General features: G+C 42.7%; 1 protein-coding gene across 1 annotated transcript in view; it reads right to left on the bottom strand.

The window, feature by feature from the left end:
* Positions 1-17325, bottom strand: part of POU2F1 (POU class 2 homeobox 1) — a 101551-nt gene extending 84226 nt beyond the window's left edge. Inside the window, exon 1 of the mRNA XM_071433762.1 lies at positions 17236-17325. Within this exon, the coding sequence (XP_071289863.1) occupies positions 17236-17299 (64 nt within the window). The 5' untranslated portion in view covers positions 17300-17325. The remainder of the gene's footprint in view (positions 1-17235) is intronic.
* Positions 17326-24253: the final 6928 nt, after the last annotated feature.

Genomic DNA, 24253 nt, shown 5'->3' with positions numbered 1-24253 from the left:
ATCATCCCTAGAAATCCTACGTGGAACCTTGTGATCCCCTCAGAGCCCAAAGAATGCTGCCCTCTCCTCTGTAAGAGCTGTGGACAACTGCTTTTATCTCATTGAAACTTCTCCAGCCTGACTAGATACCTACCTTGTTTATCATCAACTTTGTTTATTACCCTCATCCTATAATTACTTGTGCCTAGAAGTAATTTTAATGCTCACAAACACTATATGAAAGACTATGTTTATTGAAAACAAATATTTTTTTTCCTACTGAATTAATGCTATCTGAGAAGCAGAAGCCAATGCAAAACCCACAAATCCGGGGAGTCAGATGAAATGCCAATCTCTGCCTAAAATCTTGAGGTTGCATAACTTGAACATTGCTCTTACTCCAACTGCTCTTTTTTAATTACAGGTACTAATAGATAACTGAATGACAAAAGGAAAAGTTCACTGATCCTAAGACTTCTCCTTCACAGTTCGTGACTTTTCTCTCATTTACTCCAACAACACTTGGCATTTATAACCAGGCAAGTATCTCTATTTGCCATACCACAGACGCAGACATGAAGCTCACCCACATGATGCATTATTTATAAAGAATACGCAGAGTATTCTTTTCCTACAGAGCTGTTCTCTGCTTCTTATATCTTCCTCCAAACCATTTCTAAAGGCTTATTTCTCTGCCTTTGTGTTTCCTCTCCCTTTCCCCCAAATCTTTCCTCTAACCAACTTCACCATCTGAATCATCAGCTACACCGACTGCAGAGGGAGCTTCAGTAGGCAAGACTCAGTAGGTTCAAATTACATACACACATTCATGCAGCTCCCTAAAAAAACAAGATACACAATTAAATTGCCCCTTTTTTTCTTAAAACAACAGTCAACGTTATGAAACTTTTTCTGGTTAACCATGTATATATTTTACATTTAAAATGTTATTTTTGTGTTAAGTTATTTCTCAAAATTTACATTTGTTTTAAAGAGAAATTCAGGACTCAAACGTGTTCGTCCTGACACCATTTATATTTGAGTTGATGTCTCTAATTTAATGATTACCGTTGAGACATAATTCATTTTGTTATTGATCCATCTAACACCAATATAGCAAGCAAGAAGAAACAATAGTTGAGGTCACCATGAAGAAACCCTCATGTAGCACAGATACTGGCAGTTAACAGAGCACTGAAAAGTTTTGTGCTTAAGTACAACCAGGGTATCACATCTGATGATTAAACTCAAAGAATGTCAGAGAACGCTCTGGCAGTAATACATGAAACGAGGAAGCGTCAGTCAATTTTTTTGCTTTCACAACAAGAGGAAAAAAAAAGGCATTTTTATTGTCATAGCACTTCCAGCAAGTTGATTTTAAAAAGGAGATTTCATGCCAAAGTCGGCTGTTTAATCAGATAAAGAAGGCTTTCCTATTTCCCATTGTATAGATCAAGTTGGCTACAGGAGCCACACAGAGCTTTGAGTAGCACATTTTTCCGTGAGGGCTGTATCGTTTGATCATAGCAAAGCACGGGGACTGCTGGGTAATCTGAATCAGAGCTGCAGCAAAAGGGAACCAGGCAGCCTGCTGAGGCCAAGATAACCATGTCACCCCATCCCACTGCACTCCCAGTCACAGACCTGGCTCTGAGGAGAAGCACCCATCTCCATTTACAAATTTCTCATGGAGGTTTTCACATCGCTCCCAATTAACTCCAAGTTTTAATTCAAAGCTCACCTATAATGATTTTAACAAATGCTTGCTAAGACCAGCCCCTCTGTACTGATGAAGATTATCCCAACTGCTTTCAAAACAATAAATTTCAAACCTGCTTTGAAGGTGATACATAGAATTTTCTATGTAAGTCTTTGTAAGAGATGTAGCAATTTATGAACTCGATAAAAGAATAGTGTTTTTGTTAGAAGACAGGGCACATCTACCTGGGATGCTGTTTACAGCCTTCCCCAGGAGACTGCAAGCAGCAAAGAATGGGTGGGATAGGTCACCTGATATCCAGAAAGATGACAGATGAACCCATGGACAGGTGAATAGGTCACAAGGGACCCCCAAGCAGGACAAAGTTTAGAAGTTCTGCTTTTCACCAGGTACTGCCACTGAAACACCTTTCTGGCACTTCCAGCCTCCTAACTTATTTACAGCAGCAAGCAGCCCTTCAAGTCTCCACCTTCTTCAGCTGATTAAGCTTTCACACTCCAGCTCTGAACCGAATTTGGCTATGGACTATGAAGAAGATCCATCCAAGCATTTTAAGGCTTTTCACTGAAATCCTCTTGAAACTGAGGAAAGGTTTCCTCCTTGCTGACCTGGAGAAAAGGTCTTCAAAGCTGCAACCACAAAAGTGCCAAACTAAAAACATTAGAGACTGATTATAAACACAGATTCAAGCCACTATCTGTCACTGTATCCTGAAATGCAAGACAAATACTTTCCCATACTTTGACAAATATTACCATTTTTCCATGCACCGGCAGTATTGGAAATAACTGAAAAGGTCGGTTTCAGCATCCCTGTATAAACAGAGCATGTAAAAGCCTGTCATGTGAAATTGGAGCCAATGCTCTACACTGGGTTTATGTTGTATGTTTAAGTAGAAGCAGAGCACTAACTGAGGCAATTCCAATTTGCTTATTTAATTTCTGAATTCCAGTGGGCAAGAATATAACTGGTTTTTATAAAAGCATTTGGAGTGGAATAAAAGAGAGCACTGTAAGTTTACGTTGTTATATTTAATAATTCTAAAAGAAAATGGTGGGGTGGGTGTCTTCTTGTTGTCATTCCCCATCACATCATCATCATCCCAGTCTCTCAAATGTTGAGTTTGAGGAAATGCAGTGGGCTCCATCTAGAATAGACAGGCCATGTGCCCATCCATTCACAAAACAGAACAAGGGATTCACGCAGTAAACCTGGTTTTGCTTTTTTCATTCCAAGTTTCCTTTCATTTTCACATACTGAAGCACTGTTGATGCGATCACTTTTCCTAAGTACTCCAAAAACTTTTACAATTCCCTTGCCCTTACACTTCCCTTCAGAGAAACTGCCATTGCCAACAGTCCAGAGCTTTAAATTCCATATATACTCAGTCTGGTATTAACTGCCATAATACTATTTCTAAATGCAACATTCATTCATGCAAATGCTGCTGAGAACTGAATGATCTCATCTCCATCTCATGACTAAAAAGTCAGTTTTGAGTTAGCAATTTTTTCACACATGGTTATGTCAGTTTGCCATAAAGAAAGATGCTCTTCCTTCCATCAGATCAATCCTAGAATCCTAGACTAGCCCAGCTTGGAAGGAACGCCAAGAAATCACCTGGTCCAACCTTTTGTGAGAAGGATAGCCTAGATAAGATTCTCTAGTTCCATGTCCAATCACATCTTGAAAACATGCATGTTTAGAAAAGAAATTACAGAAAGAAACAAGTGAAAAAAACTCCAATACCTTAATGACAAAGGGTTAGACTAAGGAGTCTAAAGACAAAAAACTTTAACAAATCAAATCATGGTGCATCCTTTAAGTAAATAAACCCCTCCGTGTGCACAGACATTATAACAAGACAATAATTTTGAAAAAGCATTTAGAATAATTTAACACAAGTTACCCCATCACCAGCACATTTATGCTGATTAAAGAAAAGCTACTAAGCATATCTGTTAGCAACAAAAACCAGGAAATCTTCAAGTACAAGGCCTCTGCCCTGAGGTGATGAGAACAACAGTACCTGTGACACTACTTTGTAGTTTGCTCTGTCAGTAGCTCGTTAACAAAAACATCCCAATCACATATTCTTAACTGCAGTTGCAGCATGTCACAACTCAACTCCAGTGATATGTTTATCACAAATGACAGGCTACACAGGGTACTGTTTCTCTTCTGCGGAAAAACAACCGCAACTTTGTTTTTCTCATTATGTTTTTCATCTCCCTTATACACTGTCCATGTCACCCTCCCACTGGAAGTATCCTACTGGGTGCTTTTCAAATCTTCTTTCTTCAGAGGAAGAAAAATGTGAAAAGGCCATTTAATTCTAACCTTGGCTTAACAGCTTTATGCTCAATACAATTTAATGCAAATTAGCCCTACAGCAAGAAGCCATGGGAAGAAATCAGCACATCCCACATTTTCTCCAGGCTTTCCAGGACACTATAACATAGTGAGGCCTCACCCACATGAAGAAACTATCTTTGTCAAACTAAGCCAAAGGTGAAGAACTTTTTACATACCAAGGGGGGGGAAAAAGCCCATACAAAAAATACCTGGCATACCACTTTAACACACTGCATTATTCACTGATAATGCAAAGTCAGATGGCCCAGAAGTCTCAAGCAACCTTTGAGTTAAGCCAATAAGCCAGCTCTAAACAGACACACAGTTAAGTCAACAAAAGAAATGCAGGCTAGTCAAACTCAGTATTTTTACTGGCATCTTTTCTGGGGCTAAATTTGGAAATTGTATCATTTTCAGAAATAGGAAAAAATGCTAAATACTTCTCTTTGACTATCAGAAAGCAACAGAGGACAGAGTATGCACTCAACAGCTAGCTCTGCTACCTGTGAAATGGAGGTACACAACCTGGTGATAAATGGAAGTGCTCAGAAGGCTGAAAGCAGCTGACCATTTCCAAAAGCTGATGGGGATGAAGTTTCCAGCTACAATTTGCTGGTCAACAAACCTGTGAAAAAGAGACTAAGAAAACATTTCACCTTTTTGTATAGAATACAGGAATAAGAAAGGCAAGCCAGAATTGAACAAGCAATTCTGATAGAAGAGACATAACAGGACACTGCTACTCTCATGTTTTCAGTTTTAAAAATACATTTCTCTCAGATGAAAGCCACATTTGAGTGATTAAAAAATGTATTCTCCTCTTCCTGCCTATCAGCAAACTTTTCGGGCTGAATCACATTATAAACAAGTCACACTATGACATGTAGGTGCTTTTTGGTTTGCTAGAAAGATCTGAAGAAAACTGAGAATAGAGATAAAATACACTGCAGTGAAGTCACTGTACTGAATTCATGACATCATAATTGTTGCCATGGCAACTAGCTAGTATCAAGCACAGAATACTGCCTTCACTGCAGAATCAAGGAGTACCCGTGCTGCCACAAAAATAAACGTTCTTATTTGAACAAAAATCCAGTCAACAACACAGGAAATAAGATATTACTGTGAGCGGACTGCTTTTTCTATACCTCTTGTTTTGTTCACCTGGTGTGAGACTTTTTTAACACAATGGCACATATGAAGAGGTCTGATAAACATGATAAAAAGAGTCTAATTGAAAAAACTGTGGTTTTCTTCCAGTATTCCTCAATTTTTCCAGAACAGTAGTAGTTCTCGTGTTTTCCTCTCCTATGCATATGACTGCAGTCATATACAACAAAACTCAGTTTATACATGAAACAGAGGGAAAAAAGAATCAAAAATCCTCCAGTAAACAACATTTTCCATTTCTTATTTCAACAAGCCAGAGACAGCCAAACTGGAACTGTCACACAGCAGCAGAACTAACTGATAAAGAACATATTCCACCTCTGGAGCCCATGGTTCCCTTTGTTTAAGGAGTGCACCAGCAGCACCTTCAAACCCCAGTCGTGGTTTTTCACGCACTGACTAAACACAGAGCTTCAAATCTGCAGGGCTCCAACAACAGCTTCCTTGTAAATAAACAACCTCAACCCTTTTCCTCTGAACAGTCCTATTTCACATGAGGCAGATCTGCTATTTCCAGCTCCTCCTCATTCACAAATATAAAAGCTCCAAAAACTAAAAAGAAGCGGTTGCCAATTTATCAGGTCACAATTATGTTTTTGAGTAGCACTTACATATAAAATGAGCAAGTGCCCCATTTGATGTTGCAACATGGGAATAAATCAGTATTAAAAAGGCACATGAAGGAAAGCACATCTGAAAATTAACTTCTTCAAATTAACCTGCTGAATACAAAAGTCAAGAGCTGCAGGTCAGTAATAGCAGATAGTGTTTCACAGTTCAACCTTATGTTGATTAGTCCCAAAGAAACTGTTTCAAAACAAATTTTAACAAATAGACCATGCTATATAGTAAAGTATACTTATTTGCTACCTCAATGGTTCTCAAAGAGCAATCTATAAATTATTGCTAGACCAAAGAATACTTATACATAACTACATGCAATTAGACAGTGTGTCTAAACAGTTTCAGTACACACTGATGGGGTTTTCTCAGCTTCTAAGAAAACAAAACTGCCCTAGTTACCAATTAACAGCACATTTCCACATTGGCTTGGTACCTTTGTAGGACACTTTCTCTACTGGGATCAAGCACACTGATGACACCAAAAAGAAGGGCCAGAATTACTGCAGTAACCTGCTCTCTCCAGCCTCTTTCTAACGACTGTCTCAACAAATGAGCACTGGACAAAGAGAATACAAACAATAAAATCAGGAGTTTCAGATACTGAGGATTAGTAGACAGCTGTATCCCATATGCCTCTGTCCTCAGTGTTCTCTTAATAATACTTCACACAACCAAGAATGATGACTACTGCTTGAATGATGACACCACAACAATCCCAAGTTTAACTCATGTTCCACAATATGAAGTGTGCTTGGTAAATGATTAGTTGACAACACATTCTAAAGAAATCATGGAGTGTGCCAATGTGCTCCCTCCCACAGAAATGCGAGGAAATGAACAGTCGTTCATGGGTTTTTAAAAGTCTTGGGAACAGATGATGCCTTTGGTGAACACAACTGTGATTCCAACCATCTTAATACAACAAATTCAGTTAAAACAACTGCCACAAATGCAGAAAACTAAGGAAGTTGATAAAACCTCAAGCAAGGTACATCACAAATGCAGAATCCTCTTCTCTGCAACTGAGTATAAACTGAAGTGTCCGTATTATACAATTCACAAACCTATCTGTGATATAAACACAGGACAAGTGGCAATGACATTCCCTTCCTCCTTAGTACACACTGCATTTCCAGCTCTTACACAATATGAAATCACTGCCTAATAAGTAATAAAAAACCCACCGTGTCTGCAGCTGATTTTGCTGTTTGAAAGATTGACACATTAATTGATCCCTTAAGCAACTAACGTGTCTTCTCTGAGTGCACACAGAAAATTATGGATTATCTCAAGACTTTACAAAGCTTTTTGTATGACTTTGAAATGAACTTGTTAAATTAGGTCTTCCCCAACAGTCCTTCTGTTAAGTCTAACTTTTATATTAATACTAGATAGGGGAATGCAAAGATGTAGGTGCTGGCCCACCTCTGCACTTGGTATTTTTTCTTGTGTCACTATTATCAATGTATCACTATTATAACAGAATAACTAAACAACTATAAGTGTTCTGCTAGGATCTGTAGAGAAGCCCAAACCACTTGGAAACTTAACTAGAGACAGCATAACACAAAGAACCGCCACCTGTCCCTCCTCTCTTCCCCAGCAAATCCAGTTGAGAAAGGCTAGGGGATTTAAGATGCCAAACAACTACTACAGCTCCTTTATTCAAACTTCCATATAGCAAATTCTTTCCACTGTTGGGAGTCCATCATCCACAATTACAGGAAACTTGAGTGTAAAAGCACTTAAATACAATGCTATATACCCTAAATTTAGCTGGTAGTTTAGAAATAGCTATGTTTACTCTAAATACCACTAAAATGGGTAACAACCTGTGCCTGGATCCATTTTCAATTTTAACTGTGCTGAGAATGATTTAATTTTTCTTTTTCTAACCAGGCATGGCTAAAGCAAGTTTTGAAGCACTGGCCTTTATTCACACCTTAGTAAATTTAGAACCAGTCCCTTATGCACCACTGAACTGAACTATACAAGATGCACCCATGTTGCAACTGGGTTCCAAACCAAAATCACAACATGATAAAACACAGCATTTCCATTTGTTAGAACTGAGAGGAGATATTCTTTACAATGTCACTATGTCCCAGTGTAATGAGTAAAGGAATAGTTTGGAAATAAAAATAACTCCAAATCTACAGATTTCTGCAGTCCCTGTCTGTAGGGTAATTCTCATAATCAAGACACTCAAATTGTCTTAAGGAGTTGAGAATCTGCTCAGTTGTGGATCTCTTTCTTACATGAAGTAGTAACAGAGGCACTGAATTTTTAACACACACCCTCTTATATGCACAAACTCTGAGAGCAAAAGGAGCTGCCAGTTCTCCAACTCCCTGGTAGGGAATCCAAAATTATTAGGAAAGCCCTTGGAACAACCTCACACTTGTTCCCCAGAGCTGAAAATGTGCAGAGCAGACAAGGAACATCATCTTGCTTAAACTCCTTTACAGTGCTCCTGAACAATTTAGGAAAGAGTCAGGTACAAAACTTAGGATGCACTGGGAAATGAATGGGGAAGGTATTTTCTTTTTGTTTGGAAGAGAACTAAAATCACATCCTGGCTCTGAACAGAGATCTATCTACCTGACTCTCCTCCAACAACAGGCAATTATGAAAGACTACAAAAACAGGACAAGCACAGGGATAGCTCCTTTGATTACATTCCCAAACGCCAAGTTGCAGCCCAGCACGTGACTGAGGCAAAGAACATGCTTAGCCCTTTTTCGTACCTCCTTGCACAAACTGAAAAAGAAAAAGGGTGAACAGATACATGAAAAATTTCTGCAACTTTAGGAGACTCACTTTCTGTAAAACTGAGTAAAACCAATCAGGAAAACAATCAGGTTTCTAGTCTACATTCTTCCACCTGATGTGTTCTCACATGAGAACTTTTACTAGAAGCCTGTCTTACAATCATGGATACTTGACCATGTTTGTCTAGGGCAGCAGTGCAGCCTGGCAGCTGATGTCTTCTCTTCCTTACCTTGGCACATCCATCTCAACCAAAGCAAAGCCATCCTGGCAGGAAACCAGGAGCAGAATTAAGGTTAGTGATGAAGAGATTCAAGCTGGGATGTGTGACTGATTTGAAGTCACAAGCTACTAAATCTCAGACTAAATATGCAGAAGCTCTCCATTGTTCCAAAAGATACTTCTTAACTCCCAAGTTTAGCTACCTTTGCTGCCATAAGCTGTCTAAAATATCTGTAATGGGACTGAAATAGAACAGCAGGTAAAGATGTTCTTAATATAAAATCCATTTAAGGGAAATTACTTTTAAGTTGCATGCTTCACTTGGGATACTGGAAATAAAACAATTTAAATTGTGTAGTTCAGATCAACATAAATTCATTAAAAACAGAAAAGTATTATTGCAAAGTCAATAATACCTTAAAAGGCAACATATTTCCAACACTACCAACAGATACCTTCATTCTGAAACAAATGTTACAAGTGGAAAGCTACTGTTCCCTCTGCACTCCTACCTCCCATCTCCTCATACAATCCCAACACATTTCTGCAAGAAGCCAGGACAGTTTTACAGTCTCTATCAAAAGGGGCAGCAGTCCACAGAGTCATGGCCAAATACTTACCATGCTTATGTTCCCTCTTCTTTTGGGCAGCAGCCCACCCTTCAATTGGATTAAGTGTAACATGAACTGTACCCTCAGGTGTGATGACAAAGCATCCCTCATAGGTTTCAACCTGAATGTTCTGGGCTACTTTAAGCAATTCAAATCACAGCCTGTAATAACTCAGCTGATTTTAATTGAAATGGATTGAAAAGTACCCAAACGGAAATACCTACTAACAGGTGCAGAGGAACAGAAAACACCAACAATCAGAAACAGTAAGGTCTTCTACTACTTCAATCAGAGCTAGAAGAAGCTGTCCCCAGACCAAGCTTTCTGTTACTTTTTCCAAAGCATATGTGCATGCAGGTGTGTGTACATGCACGGGAAGATGGGGTGGGAAATGCTCCCAGGGGAGCTGGTAGGGAGGGGAGGCAGCATTTACTGGCATATCCGTCTCTCTGCAGCCTTAGAAAAATTCAAGTGTCTATTTAAACTTACATTTGAAAATTCAAACAAAAGCAATAACCTACTAAAGATCAGCAGGTAAGAAACAAAATTATGAATACTTAGAAACAAATCTTTGCCAACAGAATTCCTGAAAGAAACTTGACTCTCATTTCCCATTCAGTAGACTGTATTGACTAATAATGTAGAAACGAGTGATTCAAACGTGAATCATTTCTACCTGTATTCACTGTACACTCCTCTCCCTCTGCTGCAGCCAAGTAGTATAAAGCCACAACTTCACACTGGTATGGTCAGGCACAAATTACTAAGTCACGTGGTATTTTTCAAATAAAACTGAATCATCGAAAGGACAAAGAGAACAAACAGCGAAGGAGCTCACTGCAAAAAAGATGGTGACTTCCTAGCAGCCCTCAACGAAAAGGAGGAGGAAAAAGAAGCAAGCTACACCTCTAGCCTGATTCAACAGGTTTTTCTACACTTATTTTTAAGTCTTCAACTGTATTTACTATTTTAGTAACTCAGATGTTCATATCTTCCTTTTCCAAAGCTTCATGCCCTGTCATGCAGTGTCAAACATGCTATATATGCTACTTCATCTCTATACAGCCAAATCAGATTTCTGGGAAGAAAAAAATAAAAGGAACGATGAGCAAAAGGTTTCTTGTCACAATATTACAATTTATAGAAAAGAAAAATCTGCCTCAGAGCGATCATATTAAATGGCTGAAGCACTTATGCTTGGGTTTGGTGGGGGTTTTTTTAAGGTTGCTTTACAAGGATGTCAGTCCAAAATTTAGCAGAAGTAACGATGTCTGTAATTTCCCAAGTACTTTTGTCAATATGTCCTTTAAAGCCACAGTCCCTTCTAGAGATGTGTCTCACTATAGGCAGCACTAAAATAATGGGAACTACTTAACGGTCTCATCCACTATTTTTATTGGAGTTTCTGCCCTTGCTACCATTAATGCAATCACACCTATGACAGTACAAACCACACCAAATTTTCAGCATCTATTGGTTTCCAAGCTGCTATTCTACTCTACTCAGGTGCAGTTCCATCTCCGGCTTCCATGATCTATACACAGCCTACTGCTAAAAGAGAAGCTCCAGCATAGTGCCCACAGCTGTACATTCCCACTGCTTCCCTTTGGCCAGTACCATTTTAAATCAAGTGCAGCTCATCAACTCAATCAACTGTGGTTTCACAGTGGTTTATGGCAATCTAAAAGCAAAGCTATATAATGAAGCTAACCAGAATACTGCTGCTTTTGAAAGGAGGAAGCTTCCTTTCCCTTCCTTTTATTCCTTTCCTCCCCTTTCACTCAATGGTTCTTCCCACCCCCCTGCTTGCTCTTAAAGGTCTTTCTGGAGCCAATTTCACAAAGCAAAGATGTAAAATGATCTGGAGCTAGTTTTCCACCAGGTTAGCAAGTTAACCCGGAGCATCCTGGAATTCAGTTAAGTCCTAGGACAGGTGCCAAGTAAATGGCAGGATCACATGGCTGAGAGCATGAGTCCCCACTTATGCCAATAGGAAAGTCATCAGAGAGAATGGAATTATGAGAAGACTTGGGTCAACACATGTGCTTCTTGTTCCCTTCCTTGATTGGTACTGCTATTTGTCTAATCTTACTGTAAGCCAGTTCAAAGAGCTAAACCATCAAAAAACCTATTCATTATTTTTGGCAAGGCTTGTTTTCTGCCAATTTAATTCCCTGAACTAACTCAGCAAAGGAATCCAGCAAGCATCTGCACCAGTGCAGGGAAGGAGGCAGGAACACACAGGGAGATGAGGACAGGCTGGGGCTGATTTAAGCTGTCACTGAACCGCATACCCTGGAGCAGATCTGCATCACACCATAGTTAGAACTGACAGTAATCTGTGCCTGTACAACGGGAGGCCTCCATCGCTGACAGGAGTGTGCCAACAGTGCCAGCACTCAAACATCCCCGGCAAAGTTCGACCCGGGCACCAGCCTGGATGATTGCATGTAAAAGCAGAAGAATCACAGCTCTCTTACCCTCAGAGACACTAGGAAACATTAGCTAATTTCTCTCCCAGCAACACCCCTGTGAAAATGTGCTCTATAATTCCCATTACACAGATTTAGCCCAGAACAGCAAAGCAAGCAAAATTGGTGACAAACTCAGGATTGGAACCCAGCAAATCCTCTACACCAAACCAACACTTCATCACTCAACTGTGTTATTAACGCTAAATGAATTCAATTAGTCAGTAGCAGTCCATAAAAAACTCCTTTTGCAAAGACTTTCTAATGCGCTATAAAGCTCACATATATAATACAGTTAACAAATGTAGGTATTTCCTAGATAGCTGTGAAATAAGAAACTAGGGAAAGGAATAATACTGAGAACTTAAGTAATTATTTCCTTTTCTATAGAGAAAAATAAGTGCACATGAAGCAGCATGAGGGCCTATTCATACAATTCAAGAAATTTAATGTAAAGAGCCACAGAAAGGAAAATACATCTACAGATTCTTTTTCCTTCAGATTTCCATTGTAAAACCATTTCATGTGAAATGCCAGCAATTATTTAATACACCCTGAGACCAGTATCTTCCCTTAAATTTATCTCCTACACTTAGCCCAACAATTCCCACACTTAACTCGCTCTGTATAACAATGAAGCACATTTGGAAAAGGGGGGGATTTGTTAACACAGAAGCAAATCTCTGCAGTAGTGAACAGCCAGCACTGTAAGTCTATCCAGCAACACGAGACAGTCTTTCATTTACATTGCAGCTTAAGCACAGCCAAGCACATCACATTTGGGACGCTCAAGTCATACTTAATTTTGTTCAACACCTTCTTTTGACAACAGCTTTGTCACCAAGACTCAAAATACGTATGTCAAAAAAGACAGTCATTTGCCAGGACTGTCACTGATTCTCTCAAGATAAAAATAATAAAGCTGTAAGTGCAAGGAGCAGAGGCTGCCTAATTGTCAGCTCTATAAAGTAGAAATATCAAGATTATTGTCCTGAGGGCAACAAGAGTTTAAGAGGAATAGAAGATGATGCTGCAACCTGTTTTGAAATCTCAAACTCCATAGGAGTCAAAATTTAAGGAAAGTAAATGAAAACTCAGTGGATGCTACACATAACTACTGCTAATTTGCCAGAGAACCAGGAGAGTAAACAAGCCTGCCTAAGAGGGACTTGCACCCTATTTAACAGCAAGAAACTGGATGACAAATCAACCCAACAAAAACATCCTGAACAGCATGGGAAAAACATTTACTCCAGAGCTCTTTGCATTCTCACACATCTAGATACAAAGAAAACAGCAAAAGTGTGCTACTCTAAATGTGGAATTTACTGCTTGAAATCTGACAACTATTATTTCAGTGACAATGGTATTCCAAACCTCATTTTTCTGGGCAATAAATTATTATGATCAAGCCAAAGTAGGAACAGCAGCTCTTCACACAAAAGGGACTCCCAACACAGAGTATGCTGGTGCTTCTTTGGGCTTAGCAGACAGAGCAAGGTGAAAGCAACCTCACCGATCCTGTCAAACGAGGCACCTCCAGACATCACCACCGTTGCTCGCCAAGACAAGCATTCACAAGGTATCCACATCCAGCATCAGGGAGCCAGTAATTCACTGCTTGAATTACGGCTGCAGGCTAATCTTGGAGAAATTGATAGTGACAGCAAACCTGAGATTTTTTTCCCTATTTAAATAACAGGGTGGGAAGCTTAGATTTTCCCCCCTTCCTTCTGAGAAGCAAGAGGGAAGCTCTAGCTTCTCCTGTTTTAAAACCATCCTGACACACACCTTCCCGATTCTGCTTCCCATGCAGCAGCATGGCTACTGGAATAGCTTGGCCTGTTTGCCAACCAGCTGTCAGACTGCTCAGTCTTGGTCAGTTTTGAAAACGAGAAGAAAAAAAAAGGTAAGATAAAAAATGCAGCATCACCTTAATAACTGAGTAGATGTAATCAGGCGGTGGAACTATTTCACAGGAGGAAACTTCCTTCTGTCTCTAATAAATTAAAAGCTGAAAAGACAGCCAAAATAGAGTATATACGCCTGATAAAAAAGAGGAAGCATTGTAACAGTAGCACAACCCTCCATTCTCACAACAGCCAGGTAGACAATAGAGAAAAAAGTTTCTCTTATTCTCTGATCCAACACACACATAGATGGTCCAAGGAGCAGCTTAAAATCTGACACCTTAAAATCTGCCTGTGACAAACTAACAGAGAAGTCTGAGAGTCAGAGAAACACTCAAGACTAAGCAGTAATACCCACACAGCAGTCAGGGCACCTTCTGACAAGTGAAGGTGATGCCAAGGTTTGAAAAAAGGTGCATTCTGCTACCATGTTACCTGTGGGCTTCACTGGTGAAGACACATTTCTACCCCCAGCACACGCCAGTAAAATTTTAAGCTTGAACACAGGTACACAGATACATGTTTGAGAGAAATATATCTGCATTTCGGCATGTAAATACCTGAATTCAGCGTTACAAACCCCAGCTCAGCCATAAGACTGCACAAGGCCACTGTCCAGTACTCCATTCTATAAAAATTACTAAAATGCCAGTGACAAAGAAATTTTGCTTGCAAGATGCAATGTACATTTTTATCATGCTGGATAAAATATCTACAGTCTCAGCAGTGGTTAAATTGCTGCTATAAAGGAAATTGTCCTCAGATAAATGGTTTCCCTATGAGAAGGTTTCAGTGCTACACCTCACCCCAGGTCAATAAATCAAATTAACTGCACCTTGTCCTCTGGCCAATGACATCATCGGCTTGACCACATCTTGTGAAGCGAGTGCAAAAACATATGCTATTTAAGGCATGAAATCATATTACTGCTTTTTGTCCAGCCAGCCTTGTGCTGTTGGTCTGTGAAACAGTCAGTCACCTGAACAGTCTCATTACAGCTTCTACAGCTTTTTTTTTTTTTTTTCCTCTTGCATTCAAGGCCTGTCTTGGCCGAGGCTGAAGAAAAAAGGATAAACATCAGAGTCGTTATTTTTTAAATCAAAATGCTTTTCATTAGCTGCAGTGCAGTATTTTGTGACAAATTAAATTTAGAACCAAACTACGAAATAAGCCATCTGCACTTGCACGTGAACGCTCTTCCTAGTAGTGTTTCAAAGATGTTTACATGCTAATCTGGCACTGCTACCCTGAAGTACCCTGCTGTTCGGTCCTTTTTCTCCACAGGGTGAAAACAATGGTCACTAATGAAAACCTACACAGTTTTATTTGAAACCCATCCCTGCATAAATATTTTCTATTTTAAATTACTGCTGCCCCCTAATCAAGTAGCCCATTTGTTTTATTTCTAAGTAGACTAATATCTGGTTTAAAACTGAATTACTCCAGACAATTTAAGAGGATTAATTTCAATTTTCACTTGGCGTTCTTATGACACAATCACAGAAAACTTATCTTCCTTTCTAGACCCTGCACTGCCTAGTGGTATCTTCTGTCTTGAAAGCAAAATCTAAATGAAAGAGAGAGGGAAAAAAAAAAAAAAGCCTCAACCCAGAACAGTCAAAGATACAAGCAGTGACAAAAGCATCTGACACAGTGCACTGTTAGACCTCATCCACATTAAGCAAAAAGAAGGTGAATAAGATTATCTTCAATGTATTCAATTCTGTTTGTGTTCAGAGGGAGGAGGAAAGCTGTTTAGATTTTGAGTGTGTCTTCTATAGCCCTCTCAGTGCCAGGAAACGTAAATTAGAAGCAACTCTCCTTTAAGGAAAAGAATCAAGGACAAAGGGACCAAAAATGCCCAAGCCTCTGAAAAGCAGATATGAAAGGAACAGCTTTACAGTCTTGAGTTGCTATAAATTAAAAATAAGCTCCTTATTTAAAAGACATGAGTGTTTGAGAATCTATGAGCAGATCTGATGCTGCTCAAGCCCCAGGAGGGTTTTGTTTTTGCTGGCAGGGGTGGAGTGGAGATGGGGGGGTCATTTTGGTTATTAGTAAATAAATCAAGCAGCAGAGTGAGGCCTAGGCGCTTGCCAGAGGAGCCGGGGCCTGGCTCTCCCCCTCCTCTCCTCACACAGCCTGGGTTTGATCTCGGGGCCCTGTGGGTTTGCCAAGAAAATTTAAAAAAAAAGCGAGAGAGTGAGAAAGAAGAATCATATTGAACCACAAAAGCACATGGGGCGAATGTAAAATATAAACACGGCGTTGGGCTCTGAGTGGCTGTTATTAAAGGTCTGAATTACTAAACATGAGAGGCGGGGAAAGCCGGGCGGCCATTTCAATAATATAAACCTCCCCGAATTAGACATTATTCAAATGAGAAGGAGAGAGAGGGAAGAGAGGGAGAGCGCGGGGGAGAAGGACGGGACCGGCACCGCCGTGCCCTGGGGCAAAGGGGGAGCGGGGCAAACAGCGCCGGGGCAGATCCGGCCCTCAGGGGGAGCGGACCCGGCCCTCGGGGGTGCGGGGCAATCCCGGCCCTCGGGGGGTGCCTCTCCCGCCGGAGAAAGGCTCGGGGGGGCTCTGCCCGTGCACCCCGCAGCCACCCCCCACCGAACCCGCCCCTTGCGAGGGGAGGGGGGGAGCTTTAAATGAAAAAGCCGAACCACGCTCTCCTCCTGCCCCCCTCCCCGCACCCAGCCACCCCACGCTGCAAGGCCCAGGCTCTGGGGAAATAAACCCCGGCTTGGGGGGGGGGGGAGGGCGGGGGGGGGTGTGCTGCGGGGAAGGGGGGCAACGAGGGGAGTGTTAAGCAAACCGAGTCTATCTGCCTCCCCAGGCCCCAGCCAGGGGCCAGCACCCCCGGCCCCCTCCGCCCCGCCGCCGGGGGGACCCTGCCCCATTCGGGCGACCCGCCGGGATCGCTCCTCCAGCATCCCTCCCTTCCCCCCCCCCGCCCCCCCCCCCCCACTCCATGAATATGTAAAGCGGGTTTATTGTGGGCGTGCGGGCCGGGTGTCGGCCAAGCCACCCCCGAACGCTTTTGGGTGTGGGGCTGCCTCCCCCCTCCCTCCCGGCGTGTGTGTCCCCCCTCCCTCCCGCCCCGACCCCTCCGCCTCGCCGCGCCGCCGCCGCCCATCGCCCCCATGGCCGGTGCCCCGGCGTGCGGGCTCCGTGTGCGGGAGGGACGGTGTGTGCGTGTGTGTGTGTGTCTCCCCAGCGCGGGGAGGCTGCTCTGCTTCTCCTTCTCCTTCCCCCCCCCGCTCCCTCCTGTGCCGTTAATTATAATAATCCTGAGTACTAATAAATTATGCTAAGCGGGGACGGGCGGGCGGGCAGGGGGGGGTGCGCCCCGCGCGCGCGAGTATGAATATGAATATGTAAAACGCAGTAATGATTACCTGCCGCCGCCGCCACCGCCGCCGCCGAACTCTCATCTTGACTCGCTGCTCCTCCGTCCGCCATTTTGAATATTTTAACCAAAAATCGGCCGCGCGATAAACCCTCCCCCCTCCCCTTCCCCTCCCTCTCTCCTCCCTCCCTGCCCGCGCCGCCGCCGCCGCTCCGCGCATGCGCCCCGGGCTCTGCGCTCCCCCCTCCCCTCACTTCTCCTCAGCCGCTTTCCCGGCGAGGGCGCGGAGCGGCGCCGCGCATGCGCAGCGCGGCCGGACCGTCTCGCTCCCCCTCAGCCGCCGGCGGGCGATGGGGGGAGGCGCGTGCGCACTGAGGCGCCCCCCGCGCGCCCCCTCAGGGCACGGGGCGGTCCGACCCCCCCCCCCCCCCCCCAAAAAAAAAGGTCCACCCCGTCACCCCGTGGTCATTAGTTTTTTTTTTTATGGTTGTAAAATCTAGGTAATTTACAGGGGACAAAATGAATGTTTTGGGGAGCAAATGAAGTAGGAGGGAGAGAATGGACGTGTTGGGGTGAAAACAAGCTTATCTGTAGTGGGCAGGAAGGAAAGGTTTTGGGGATAAAACTTGAGGGGAGAGAATGAACATTTTGAGGTAAAATTGAGGTAATCAGGAGTGGAGAGGAAGAGGGAATTTGGTGGGTAAAATGTGAGTTAATCTGTAGGGGCGAGAAGTGACATATTGAGGTAAAACCAAAGCTGTCTGTCAGTAGCGGATGGGAAGGGAAAATTGTGGGGCTAAAGCTTGAGATGATCTCTAGTGGAGAGAATGGACATATTAAGGTAAAAATGAGGTAATCACTAGTGACAGGGAAAAATCTGGGGGGAAAACTTAAGGTCATCTGTAAGGAAAAATAAGTATTTTGCAGGAAAAATCTGACTGAATCTTTAGGGCCAGAATGAACAATTTGGGGATAAACATTGGATTTTCATGCTGGGTCATCTAGGTAATTATCAGGGACAAAATTCATATTTTGGAGATAAAATCCGAGCTAATCTGTAGGGGAGAGAAGGAAGATTTTTGAGGTAAACTGAGGCAATCAGTAGTGGACAGGTAGGGAGATTTTGGGGGGTTAAAGCTTGGAATCTGTGGGGGACAGGTGCCTGTCAGGAACCTCCTGGTGAACAGGCGCTGTGTCTGAGTGGTGGTGTGGAAATACCTGTCTGGACTGCACCTGCACCCAGGTACTGCCCCAGCCCTGGGCAGGGCTAAGCCCCCCGTGCACAAAGAGGAATTGCATCCAGGGAAAATGGAATCGCAAAACCTGCGGTTCCCATGGAGGAGGGTGCCTGAGCGAGGGTCTGGTTTTCCTCTAGAAAAGAGCGATTGCACGGAAGCGATTCTCCTCTGTTCAAAAAACCCCACCCCAACATTCCCTCGTTCTGGGCAGCCCAATGCTCCTGGGGTGCTTTTCTCAAATACTTTATCCTCTTACACTTCCCGCGTCAAATTGTCCTGGAAGGGGAGTCGGGTTTCATGCCTCCCTCGTTAAAGGGGAGTAAATATGAGACCAGAGGGACCAACAAATAAAATTAGCTTGAGATTCAAAGCTTCCAGATCAGGACGAACAATTAGCCAGAGTGTCAAAACTTTAATTCCTGACAGATTTGGCAGAGTAAAAATACAACTTACTCATATTTTAATATTGCGTAAATGCACGTTATCCCTGAGCTTTGTAATGTACTTCCAGAAAAAAAAGAAAGGGAGGCTGGTGTAGAATGGCATTCATTAAGGACTCGGTCTTAACGTTTTCCAAGAGTCATTAACTCAGATGGGTCAGAGTCCAAGCTGGATTTTCTTCTGGGGGGCAAAACATCGTGGAGTAAGAGGAACTGTCGGGGATCTGTTCTTGCATGCTGTTGCTGAAGAAATTAGGAGTCGTATCAGAAACAGCCACTAGATTTTTTTTCATTGGTAGGAGAGAGCCAAAAAGGAAAGGCTGAATGAGGGAGACAGCAGGGTGTATCTCCAAGGGGTGAATCAGAAAGGTAATTTTGTCATTTTTATTTAAAAATAAGGTCCTCTGGTAATGGGATTTTTTTTCTTGCCATCCTATAAAATAACCTCTTGTTATTGCAGAAAACACTAGCAGAAATGGACTGCACTGTGAAAGAGCAAAAGCCTTCCCCTAACACCAGTCCTACTCATGCACATTCATTTGCTGACACCCTAAACCAGCAATTAAGCACTTTGTCTCCTGAAGATCTGTGTTGCACTCAGAGGAGCGAACATGTAAACAAAGGCATATTGTCGTGCTCCTCTTCAGTTCAGCCATGATCCTCGCGGGCCAGTTAATCCAGTTTTATGGCCAGGTTATACCAGCACTGCAGCACGCAGGGGCTGCACCAGGACAGATAAACGTGGAGAGAAAGGGCTGCCTAGATTAAGGCTCTGCACAGCTCTAATCCTGCCTACGCTGAATATTCTCTCCCGTATCTCCCTATCTCACCCAAAGACTCCTCTCAGTCCGGCATGCCACTTCCCAGTAACCTCTTCCCTGATCCCAGCAGCTTCTTGCTGGGGAGAATTTGCTCCCATTACCACACCTGATTTAGCCTTTGCTCTCGCTCAGCTTCTGCACACTTAGCTGGAACCCACAGCTACCGCAGAAAAGATGTCTGAAAACAAGTAGTTGCTAGTGGTTTGGTGTTTTTATTTTTGGCAGGGGTTTTTTGTTTGTTTGTTTGTTGGGGTTTTTTTGTCATTTTCTGGGAGTTATTAATCTGCGCTGTGTTTTCTAATTGACCACCTATAAAGAGAACTTAATTCACTCAAGCCACATAGGTGCTTTCCTTCTCCCTGTAAAGATTAGTCTGGATCTATGTCTGCATCCTCTCCTCTAGTTTTCTTTGAATGCATCTCTATCTGATGCCTTCCCCAAGGTGTCATACATCCCTGTGGCTATATATCCAGGAAAGCTGGCCAAATCATTAGTGATGAATAATTTATCAGATAAATTTTACCTCTCTTTCAATTGTGAGTGCCACATAGTGCCTGATTGGTGTCTTACTCATGAGCAACTTGCTGGAAATACTTGAAATTTGAGATAATTGGACACAAAGATGATACCAGGCTTAGTCCTGTGAGGAGCTGAGCACCCTGGATTCATTTCACAAAAAGACATAAGTAAGAAAGTTGCTTGTTCAGCTGCAGTCAGTGAGACTGGGCTCACAGTGGTGGTGAAGTATGCGCTGAGACAGAGCCCAAAGCAGTGAGCAGCGAGCAGCACCCTGTGATTCTGTTCTCTGGCTGGACTTGTCAGCCACACAGAATTGCCTCTCACAGGGATTTTGCTTTAAAAAGATTTTCTGGTGGTGAAAAACAATACAGTGTTCAAAATCAACACCACATGTAAAGGGAAGAAATGGTATCTGAGGATCTTTTAAAGCTCTGCAGTGTATCTGCGTCCATTGTTTTGATGTCAAGCCATATACCTCTTAATTCCTAACCCTAATTGGCCTGCTTGACTTGTGCCCATAAACCCCAAATTTTCTATGATTGCTATGTGACCTTCTGAATTTTCTATCTCCTGCTAGAATTAATTCAGTAGTGCTTCACAGACCTTTTTTTTTTTAAGGTAGGGAGGCAGAGGACAAAAGAAACATCAGGCAGGAAGGCAGGGAGCAAAAGAAACACAAATCACAGTATTTAAGCAAAAAGCACATAGGGAAAGAAATTATCCTTTTCATTAAACATCTCTAGTGTATAGGGAAATTAAGAGCAAACTTATCTGCTCTGCTCCAATTCCACCGTGCCACTCAGATGTGAATCCCAGATGCTGCTTTTCTCACACGATGTCCCCCTTCTCTCTATCCTGTTTTCTTCACATGAGATTTCTCTCCTACAGAAGGGCCTGTTACTAGAATCACGTTTACTTCTGCTTTCCCTTTGGTCATCCAGATAATTAGAGGCTTCTGCCTCCAAACAGTCATTCTTTGCCTCTTGTGTTTTCATACATAGGTCCTCAGAAACCTCTGTATTCCTTTCACTTGGGGACTGCACAGATTGTCTCACATTTAATTAAACTTATCTGTGTGCTTCTGTCCGTTTCCTATTTCTCATCGTCATACACAACCTGACAGAGGAACCGGCAGCCTCCCTGCTACAGTGTTATTTTTTGAACAGGATACCAAAAGACACTGCGTCTCAAAAAGCTTGCAATTTAGAGAGCTGGCAGGGAAAAAACAAGGGGAAAAATAGGATTAGTACCTTCTTGATTGAGAAGGAGAAGTGAAGAAAAGCAACATAAAGACTGTGCCTAGTCCCTCCAGCGTCACAGCCGACATTAGTGGGACACAGACTCACACCTAGGTGCTCGGAGGCTGTGCAGTTCAGTACTTTAACCACAAAGCTGTTTTTCCTTTCTCTCCTGCGTTGCTCCCCGCCCTCCTCCTGTTCCCAAGCATGGAACAGAGTCCACCTTTATCCCAAGGCTTGGGACCCACCAGTACTGTGTCTTTCCATTATTATACTTTTCCCCCTCTTCAGATCTCCTTCCTACGCACCTTGTGAGTGCTGAGCACGAACAGCAGAAGAGAAATGGAGACTGTCCACTGCATATATTGGCTGTTTTTTTCCCCTTGCACACTCCTCTGGCTGCCTTTGACCAGATTGCTTTCTGCCTTTGATTCTGACCCTATTCTCTTGTCTCTGGACTGGAGAAAGGATGACCCTGAAGCTCTCATTTCTGAGAGTTGTTGCCACTCCTCTGAATCTTAACGATAATAAAATTATAGCAGGAAAGTTGTATCATCTCATAATACTCTGCCACTCCCAAGTGCAGCTAACTGCTTTTTTGGAGATAAGAAATGGAGCATGGACAAAAAGAAGCATGTTTTTCATTTTCATATTTTAAAAAACCCTGTAATTCAGAACCTTCACACATCCTCAGGAAAGGGAGAGGTAATTACTAAAAGGACACTTATCTTTTCAGGTGGGTTTTTCAATCTATTTCTCACTCTCCGCTGCTTTGCCTGCACTTACTTTAGCTCTAGCTCAGTTTTTTGTATGCATTTCAATAGTTGTCATCAATGCAGCTTCTGAACCTTCCGATTTTAACCAGTTACATCTTACAAATCACCAGCTCTGAGGATTTAGAAAATTATTGCTGTCCTTTTTTAGCAATGGCAAACTAAAGCAGAGAAATTAAGAAACTTGTCTTCGGTTGCATGTGTAGCTGGGCAGCCCAACAAGACGAGCCCCCAGTTCTCTCTGTTGTGCCTTGATTGAAGGACCCTATTGAGCAGTTATTGTTCCTCTCCCAGAGACCCACAAGGCTGGCTGCATCTTTACCTGTTTCTCGGCTCTGAGAGAGACAACAATGAGGTTCTACAACTTGATTCAGATCCCTAAGGAGTGGGATTTGCAATTGCCTGATTTGAGTTGCCACTCAAAACTGTCACAGATCTGCTTTCAGCGTTTTTCTCTTCCTCCCCTTGCTAGAGCAAAACCCTTAAAAATACCTGGTTTTTGTTAGGATGATTACCAACTAAGACTTGGGAAAAGCTCAGATACTAAAGCAAGAGTGCCAGCAGTGTGACAAACTCAGGCAGAAGGGCAAATTCTGGTTTTTTTCAGCTATATGAAAACCAGGGCTGAACTCCTTTTTTTGACCAGTTGTACAGCACGCTTTCTGCTGTAGACCTTGGGAATGCTTTGGTGCTGCTTACACGAGGAACCAAATTGTTTTTGACCTCAGTGAAGAGGGGGCCAAGAGGGACACATCTGATGCCTTTTAGCAACCGCAAGGTTTTCTGTAGAATAGACATAGCCTATGAAACAAACACACAGCTGGAGTTAGGGTGCTTTTGAAAACATTGTCTTTATTCTCTACCTCCCTTTCTTCCAGGACAGCTCTTTGCTTATTCCCTCTTCAGAAAGGGACTTTTCTGTCACACAGCCCAGCCTGGCTGGAGATTAGGGATTCTCTCTGCCCCTTCATCCTTGAATATTTCCTTTTAATTTCACAGTTTAAATTCCAATTGTGTAATTACATTCTGCCTACCCCAAATTCCTCTGTAATTTCAATTGGACACGGTGTCCTTCACTCTCTAGGCAGAACTCTTGCAGTGCTGTGGGGCACTGTTAATAGGCTGCCACGCTCCACTCTAGTCCCATTTCATGTAAATGGGGAAAGAGAATGGACCTGGATCCCTTTGAACTAAAACTGCTCCTCCATATAGGCGAGACAGGGGTTGCTACAGAGTGACAAGGCAGTCTTGCCCCGTGGCCATACACCGGGCAGTTTTCACAATGCCTCAGTCTGAACAGATTTTTGGAGTAAAAGTCTAAATCTGTCTGGAAGTATTTCTCCCCCACAACACCATACCCTTTGATCACAAATAAAGCTGTACAGGGACACCCAAAACACTACTTCACTGAATTTATGTGGCCTGAGAGTACCTGCTCGGACCGTTTAACATGGCAGAAGTGCCATAGTGATTTAATTTAGGTCCAGGGAGTTGTGTAGCAATGAGAGGGCACACAGCACAGATGCCTAGTTCAGTAAAATGCTTTACAAGAACTGGCAAGCCCCATGCATTTTATGACCCAACCCCAATACTTGCTGCAGATTTTGCTGTGTCAGCATTTCCCTTCAATCCTTACACTGGTGGTGATCACCTGAGTCCCACATCCCAACTTCTTTTATCACAACATTCACTTTTTGTGTACTGGTATCTGCTTTACATCAGTGTGAAATCATTTCTAATTCTCCTACCTCCTTCTTGCTTTCAACTTCCTTCTTCACTCTGGCACAGGTGCTTACTTAGTCAGTGTGCCTGTGTGTAGCCCTTTAGGTATCAGAGACATTCATCTTTCAGATTTTTCACCACCTTCTGCTGTGGCCTTCTGTGGAAACTCAGGGAAGAGAAGGGAGGGAGCATATGCGGGTTGGGAGAATGCTCCTCCTTTGCCTTGTCTCATAGAAGTTTGTCTCTCTGTACACACTCTCTGGCAGGCTCAGGGAAAGGAGCTGTTCACCAGGTTTAGAGTGATGTTCTACACAGG

This window comes from Agelaius tricolor, unplaced genomic scaffold (assembly GCF_023055355.1).
Source record: "Agelaius tricolor isolate 1412-34295 unplaced genomic scaffold, bAgeTri1.0.p SCAF_9, whole genome shotgun sequence".
Classification (NCBI taxonomy): domain Eukaryota; kingdom Metazoa; phylum Chordata; class Aves; order Passeriformes; family Icteridae; genus Agelaius; species Agelaius tricolor.
This window is presented reverse-complemented; position numbering and strand designations above follow the sequence as displayed.